General features: G+C 49.8%; 1 protein-coding gene across 1 annotated transcript in view; it reads right to left on the reverse strand.

Moving 5' to 3' along the window:
- The window catches only part of LGR4 (leucine rich repeat containing G protein-coupled receptor 4), a 72,999-nt gene extending 68,624 nt beyond the window's left edge, over window positions 1–4,375 (reverse strand). The window contains exon 1 of the mRNA XM_032690386.1: window positions 4,191–4,375. Coding sequence (XP_032546277.1) covers window positions 4,191–4,375 — 185 coding nt within the window. The remainder of the gene's footprint in view (window positions 1–4,190) is intronic.
- Between the last annotated feature and the right edge of the window lie 3,631 nt (window positions 4,376–8,006).

An 8,006-nucleotide genomic window follows, 5' to 3' on the forward strand; every position in this document is an offset into this window, starting at 1 on the left:
TAGCCAGTTTAAAATGAATCATAAAGACGCCAATCCATGTGTGATATTGGCTGGAGAGGCTGCTGCTGGAGCCACTGGATGCTGCCCCAAACTCAAGTCCTTCTCCCGTCCATGGGATTTCAGGGGCCTGTACAAATGGAACAACATTTGCTGACTCACGGGAATATTAATTTTGAAATGATTGTGTCTTTCCAAAACAAGTATGGAATTATTACTTGCAATCCCATCAGTATGTGGCACAGGCAAGTGAAAAACTAAATGCTTTAACTGTAAAACCTTCAAACCTCTAATTAGATAAGTCCTATCTCAGGAGGACTGCAATTATGCCACATTTTCCAGAATCAAGGTCACGTCTGGACATCTTTTTTCACCATAACAACTCTGTTAGACAGCATTCACAGAACTCAACCAAGTCCTTACTGTCCTTATCTGACCGTAGCAGGATGCTAAATATCTCTGACTTTGTACCAGATATATTAGAAGACATCTCACATCTCCCTACTGCATTTTATCACCACGCTACAAAAAATAACAGTGACAGACGAAAAGACTGAAGGTCTGTCCTCTCGTCTAGGGCAGTCAGAGCTCACAAGCTCGCCTTTCCGAACTCAAAGAAAGTAAAATTAAAGCAAGGGACCCTGCCATTCCCTGAAAATACAAGCAAGAAGCGCTGGAATGAAAATTATCTGTACTGTTTTCTTATTTCAAGTGCACTGAGACAGGGCTACATTCCTCATGGTTGTCAGGCAAGACCCTAAAGCAGCCAAGCCCATGGAAGATGTCTCCGAAGCCATTACGCAGAATTATCTGCTTTTCGTCTCCTAAACAAGACTCACACATGTATTAAACATCCCAAACTGGAATTCGAGTTCTCAAACTGACATCATGAGAAACACCAGCATACATATGCCCTACCATAACTTTATTTCACTTGCATGAATGTTTTCTAGAATACGGCATGTGAAACATCATAGCAAAGATCAGGAGAATAATGCACTGAAAAAACCCAAACAAACAATGTTTTCACACTCTAGCACAGGCATCACTTGCACAGACAACATTTATTTTGCAGCAAAGCAAAATCAACCTTCATAAACAGAAAAATAGGTAGATGGTAATTAAGAGTTACATAAACATCTACTTAAATTATACAGAACAAATGGTTGCCTACAGTAAAAGTATCAAGCAGTTATCTCTGGTTATGTTCTCTTGATTCCCTCCTCATCCATCTCATCCCATCCCATCCCATCCAGCCCCTTAAGAGAGTTTGGCTCTAGTGCTGTCACCTCTCCTTTCTGAGCACTTGTACGTGTCCCAAAAATCTCTTTACCCAGGTAACTGTGGGTGGGATGACATACTCACCTTTCTTTATTCAAATTCCACCTCTTGAAGTGCCCCGGTGACTCAAAAGTAATGAGCAGATACTCCATCTTTCCAAGCTGCTGGGCCTGATGCAACTACCCTCACGTGACCTCCCAGTACTTTGGTAACCATATAACCCCCTGCTATCATCCCAGCCCCTCTCTCCCTGCTTTCCAACCACCACAGTAAGCAAGGAATCAGCAAGGGAATCAAGGCAAGCCGAGTAAACAGAAATAAGGAAAGTGAAGGGGAATCTGAAAGGATATGCCTTCAAGACTATACATAAACCAACCACTCATGGCAGCACCTGGAAGCTTGGTTAAATTATTAGAAATTAATACAAAGAAATTAAGACAGCAGGAAAACAGAAGCAGTAAAAATTAAATACCAACCCCCTTCCATGGTTCTCAACTGGCCTGAAACTCATTCACTGCCAACTTTAATTGTGAGCAACTTCTCCTCAGTTGCTCTCTCCTGGCAAAAATCCAGGCACAGCTTTGCTTTTAGCATCACAGAACATCACTTGTGACACTCTTGCAACCATCTCCACCTTAGGGGCTCTCTCCTGCCATGGCTACAATCAAAAAAAAAAGGCGCATAGCAATGCTAAGGGGATTTCCTGGCATCGTTATGGTGCCTGACAGAGAGCATAGAAGAGCTTTCTTCATGTAGCTAAGGTGCTTTGCCATGACACCAACACGTCAGCTGGAGGGGGTGATTTTATTTTCATGTGTTTTTTCTCCACACAAACCAAATCTGCATCTCTGGGAAAACTACACATTGCCACATCTCAGCAGGTTGGAAATAGGTTTTTTTATTGCCTCCCAAACTGCCTTCTACATATCCCAAAGTTCTAGTGGCCTTGCTACAAGAGAAACTAGTCAAGCTAGGAAGTGCCAAGAAGTCACCTGTTTTTTTCCTTCTGTCAATAAGGAAACAGGAACTAAACACAAATGGGGATCAAGAGTATCCTTCACCGCCACAGAATGAGTTAGCTACAAAGTTTCTCCAGTTGTTTAAAGAACATAAAACCAACAGCTACAAAACCTCATCCCGAAGCACACTGAAGCTAAGGAGGTCCTCTCATTTTCGCCGTTGGCTTTGGGAAATTCACCTGCACAGTAAGGGGGAACTTATAAACTGCAAGTCTTTGGCAGCCTTATCTCTAATGGGTGTTGGTTATGGCAAACTCGTGCCCATTAGACAACGAAAGCCATGTTGCAGACACGCAGGAATGTACCGAGCCCGTTTCACGAGACAGCCAGACAACACAGCAGCCATAAAACCCTGCGCTTAAACACAGCTTTTACCAAAGAAGCTTCGAGCACTTCATGAATTTGGGTAACTCCCCCGTTTTATCCACGGAGGAAAGAGAAGACAACTTCCCAGCAAGTCCAAGGCTTCACAATGAGCAGCTCCTGACTCCCTACCCCAAACACTCACAAACCACAATTTCTGACAGAAAAAAAAAAAAAAAAATCACAAAGTGAGGTCCCAATAACACCATATGAGCACAAAAAAGGGAATAAGATATTTAAGCACACGTAAAAACAGAGACCTGTAACTTCTGCCATTCATCAAGTGCTACACAGGGAAAAGGCCTAGTAATCTTTCTTCACCCAGCCTGAACAATTAAAAGAAAGAAACAATCCAAATAGGTAGGAGAAATTGGAAACCTCCTCAGTAAAAAAAAGTCCAGTAACTAAGAATCAGACTCCCTTTGCATATTAAGTGTAGGCAAACAAAGAGAAAGAAAAAAAAAAGTGCAATTTTCGAAAGCATACACCACTCTCGTATTCTGACAAAACAGCAGTTGAGTACCGATGTGAAACCACACGCCATCATTTGCCGTAGTGTGCTGTGTTACATGCTGTAAACGCAGCGAAGCTTTAGTAATACCAGACTTGACCACTGGCCCATACGAGACCTCGCTCCACCCTGTGAAATCTGCGCTGAGAAGTGGGGCAAGACTGACAGGTTTTATTGTGAAACTTAACAAGTTTGTGGATTAGCAAAGCTACCATATTGAAAGCTGAAAATCCCTCTTCAGTCATGTCTCTACAGAACAGTGCGTTCATTCCTCAATTAAAATTTTAATAATAAAGTTACCAAAATTCAACACAAGATCCACCAGTTTGTGCCTGCTTTACAGTATTATCATAGAATATGGGAGAAAGTGTTTTAAGAGTTTATATTTTTCTCCACCTCCAAGCAAAACTCGATAAACCTTCGACGCTTGTTTACGCTGTGTTGTTCTTTTTTTCAAGGTCCCCTCCTGTGCTTCACCGCAGCGAGAGATTTTGTAAAAGCGAAGGCACCTTATTTAACTAGACTTGTGCATGCTTCGGACTGAAAACGCCTCGGGAGAAATCTGTCTAGCCCGGGAACTGGTTCCTGGAGAAAACTGAGGAGGAGAAAGGCGATTCGGGGCGAGGACCTCACGCTGCGCACACACATGTGCGGGCAGCAGCTCCCCCCCGGCTGAGGAGGGCGAACCCTCCGGGACCTCCCCTCTCGCTGCCACAGCAGCTTCCTCCCGGCCTTTTAAACCGATCCCTTGGGGGGGAGGCTCGGCCGGCTCAGTCCGCCCGCCGGGGCCCAGGGGAGCCGCCCGTGTCCCCGCCGCCCTCACCTGCCCCAGCGGGGCCGGGCCCTGCGTGCGGCCCGCCGGCCCCGCCGCGCACCGGGCCGGGAGAGGCGGCCGCGTTGGACCCGCAGCAGCGACAACAACCGCACAGACACAGACACAGACACACAGACACCCAGTGCCCGCCGCAGGTACCTCCCCGCCGCGGGTACCTGCCCGCCCGGCCCCCGCCCCGACTCACAGGGCGTGCGTGAAGGCGCTGAGTCCCGGGGGCACGGCCGCCAGCCCCCGCCCGGAGCAGTCCACGCCGCGGTCGCCGTCGCAGCTGCAGGAGGCCGGGCAGGGAGGGGGCGACGCTCCGCCGCTGGGTCCGGCCCAGCTCCCCAGGCCCCAGGCGACGAGGCCAAGCAGAGCGAGGCACCGCATCGCCGGCCCCGCCGGCCGCCGGCCGCCCAGCCTGCCCCGGCCCGGCCCGGCTCGGCTCGGCTCGGCCTGCCGCTCTCCGCCGCCGCCCTTCGCGCACCGAGCCCCGCCGGCCGCCGCAAAAAAAAAAAAAAAAATTATTTAAAAAAAAAAAAGAAAAAAGCCAACAACGACCGAAAAAAAAAAAAAAGAAAATAAAGAGGCGCCTCCGTCCGGCGCGGCTCTAGGGCTGCCTCAGCGGGAAGTCAGCCCTTCGCCGCCCGCCCCGTGCACAGCCCGCAGCGCCGCTCGCCGCCGCTCATCTCAGCCCCGCGGGCAGCGCTCGGGGGCGGCCGTGGCCGTGGCGGTCCCGGGCCGGTCCCCGGCCCTTCGGCGGCCGCGGCTCCGGGGCTGCGCTCGGCGCCCCCGCCCCTCCCGGACCTCGGTCCTGCGGCGGCTCCGCGCCCAGGGCAGGGGTGCGCATGCTAATGAAGCCCCGCCCCCGCGCCCCCATTGGCGCGGAGCGGGGGCGGGGCGGGGAATATGCAAAGCAGAGTTCGACCGTAGCCAATGGGCGCGGTGGGCGGGGCTGGCGATGGGGCAGCCCCGCCCCCCGCGCCCCGGGGGCGCTCCCCGAGCGCCGCCGGGACCCCCGGGAACCACCGGGAACCCCCGGGGCCTCGTCCCCCGGGAACGGGGCGGGAGGAGCGCAAGAGTCGCGGGGCCGGGGCCGGGCGGGCCTGTGAATGAGGGCAGCGCCGGGCCCTGGGATCACAGGACACTATTTCCAGCTCTAGCTTTGCCGCGGCGGGAACGTGAGGGCGCCTGGCCCCGCATCCCCCAGCAGCCGGCAAGCACCGGCACCAAGACCTGACGTGCAGTGGGAGGAGATAAAGGCAGCCCCATGGGGGGTTCGGTACCAGAGGATCCCAGCTGGCGTGGCACATCCATCCCCTGGAAGCGAGGACAAGGTCCATGCCGTGCTTCTGCCTCTGGGACATAAAGCATTTCACACTCCTGTTCCCGAAGCAGCCCGAGCTCTTCTCAAAGCTGGTTTGCTTTTGAAGAACTGTTTGCTTCCCATACGAAACACTGCTGTGGTACCTTGCTTTTATACAACCTGTACGTCGAAACTAAACCTGTGCCAGTCTGGGTCCTGCTCTCCTTATGCCTTAAAAAGAATGCTAAACAAAGCTGAAAACCCATCCATCCTTGTCATTAGTGCCCTCCATCACCCTCTTTGTGCTGCTTTTCTCTTTAACCAAATTTTTTCTTTTTTTTCCTAATGCTTTCTTTTGGGTGTTTCTAACCAGCAGCCACGTTCAGCTCATCTCACCCATGCATCATGGTCCACACAGTCACCACATCTCACTGGAGATATCACAGCAGCACTTGAGTAACGCCAGCTGGGACCTCTTACTGTTGGCTCCCTCTGGTCCAGACCCCATAACGAGCTCTGAGCCCACAGATCAGACTGAAGCCAGCACTGTGAAGGCACCGGATCCTGTCCTGGTGCACACTCACACCACCTACTTAACATGTCTCGTTTGATGCTCTCAACTTACCTGGGGAGTTGCCTGCCCAGCTCCGCCACCAGCCCAGCCTGAGTCACACCCAGGCAGGTGTCTGTGCAGCCCAACCTAAACAGCACAAACACCTAGAGAGCACACTACAGATCCGTGCAGGTAGGTAGGTACCCGTCTGTTCATTCTGTGGGTAGGTGATGGAGAAGCCCAGAAAGCTCAGTGACTGACAACCTGCCTCCACCGCAGCAGGGAAATGGGATGAACCACATCGCTGTGCGAACACTGAGCTCCACCAGCTTCCCTGACGCCAGGAGCAGATTTGCAATGCAAAGTAAAAGCAACTGTGCAAGGGTGTCACATGGCACGGCAGCAGTTACTTCAAGTTCCTGCAATCGCATCCCAAAAATCCCAAATACTCGCACATACATGTAAGTCAAACATGTCAGGGGTGAGGCAGACTGCTCCCAGCAGACACACAGTGAAGCTCGCAGCAACCCTGGCCTGGCAGTGGTGCAGGGCAGTCAGGAGTTGAGGACACCATTGTTACGACCCGCCCTGCCAGGCAGCAGTAACTTTTGTTTTTTGCTAATAGATCCCTTGGTGTGAATTAAAGTAAATCGATACTAGATGCTCAGTATCGATCATGTAAACACATATCAGTGTTTACAGATATATATATATTTATATATATGGTTTATTCTAGAACAATTTGATTGCAAGGGAAAACAGTATGTAGCCGTTTTGGTTGTTATTATCTATGGTAACATGGAAATATAAAAGTATAAAGGTATCTCAAAGGAAAACAAGTATTTGGGTGTTTTGGTTGTAATATAGCAATGTAAAAGTATAAATGTATCACCCAAGAAAATGTGTAAGGGAAAAGAGAGAAAGAAAGAAAGAGAAAGAATAAAAGAGAATGAAAGAGCGAGAAAAAGAATTAAAGTTCATTGCCACCACTCAAAGGTCTCCGGTGAACTTGGTTGTTGTTTTTGCTGGTGGCTTGGTCCATCGGGGTGTGGTGGGGGAGAGAAGCCCATGAAATATAAAATTCAGTGGGTTTATACACCCTCCTGGTGCCTCCCCCATGTGTGTGTGGAGGGGGCTGTTTGGCACAGTGATGCCGGTTTTGCAGAGGGCTGGAGGTGCTGATTTTTGCAAAGTCATTTTAGGCTTCGGGGTGGGGGGACCCCTTTCGAGGCACCCCTGCTATAAACGAGGCGTTCTGCAGGGTAATGGGGGTGTGTGTGCACAAAAGGGCCCCTTTTGACACAGCCTGGCTCATGGGAGATAAAGCATCACACACACAGAGAGTCGCTGCTGGTCTTTAGAAAGGCATCACACACCTGGGGAAGCATCGCACACCTAAAGAGTCGTCCCCCCTCGGGCCATCAGAGTTAACAGTTTGTGAGCCAAAGCCTCCTCCCCTCAGCCTTTATCTTCACTCTCCGGGCTTCTTTGCACAGGTCGCAAATGTTTTAAGGCAATTAAAAAAGTCCAGTTCCTCACACCCATCCCTTACACTTCACCTTCTCAAAGACTGCTGGTACCAACACTGACATGCCAGAGGACACCCCACGCCGGGCTGATGTCTGGACTAATGACACCTTCCTTGTGCTGACTGAGGTGGGGGAAAAAAGGAAAAGTCTTGGTTTAAAGGTGGTTGTTTGGTAAAAATTAAGAATTAAACATGTAAATAGCGGAGACCTGAAGATTTAAAATCACCTGTGCCCAGGAAAGTAGAGTTCACAGTGGGGACCTTAGAAATATAGATCCTCCAGCCACCTCCTCCACCTCCTACATTTCTCCTCAAGTTTTTTCAATTTCTCTCTTCTAAAAGTGCTAACACTATTTTACCTAGTCACTAAAAATGTTATTCTCTTCCATTTGAGAATCCTACTCCTGACACACTGATTTTGTGTGAACATCATTAGTGCAAAAGTAAGGTCATTTAATAACTATGTGCTTGTTCTGTACCTTGTGAGACTTATGAAGCTCTCACAGTTGAATCCACCAATGTATGCTAAAACTTTGCCACACAAATATAGACACATATGTTTATCTCTTGTCCTTCTCCCTGGTTGATCTCGGCAGGGAAATGCATCATCAAAGCCGTGTTGTTCTAAGAAATG

Source organism: Chiroxiphia lanceolata, chromosome 6 (genome assembly GCF_009829145.1).
Source record: "Chiroxiphia lanceolata isolate bChiLan1 chromosome 6, bChiLan1.pri, whole genome shotgun sequence".
NCBI lineage: Eukaryota > Metazoa > Chordata > Aves > Passeriformes > Pipridae > Chiroxiphia > Chiroxiphia lanceolata.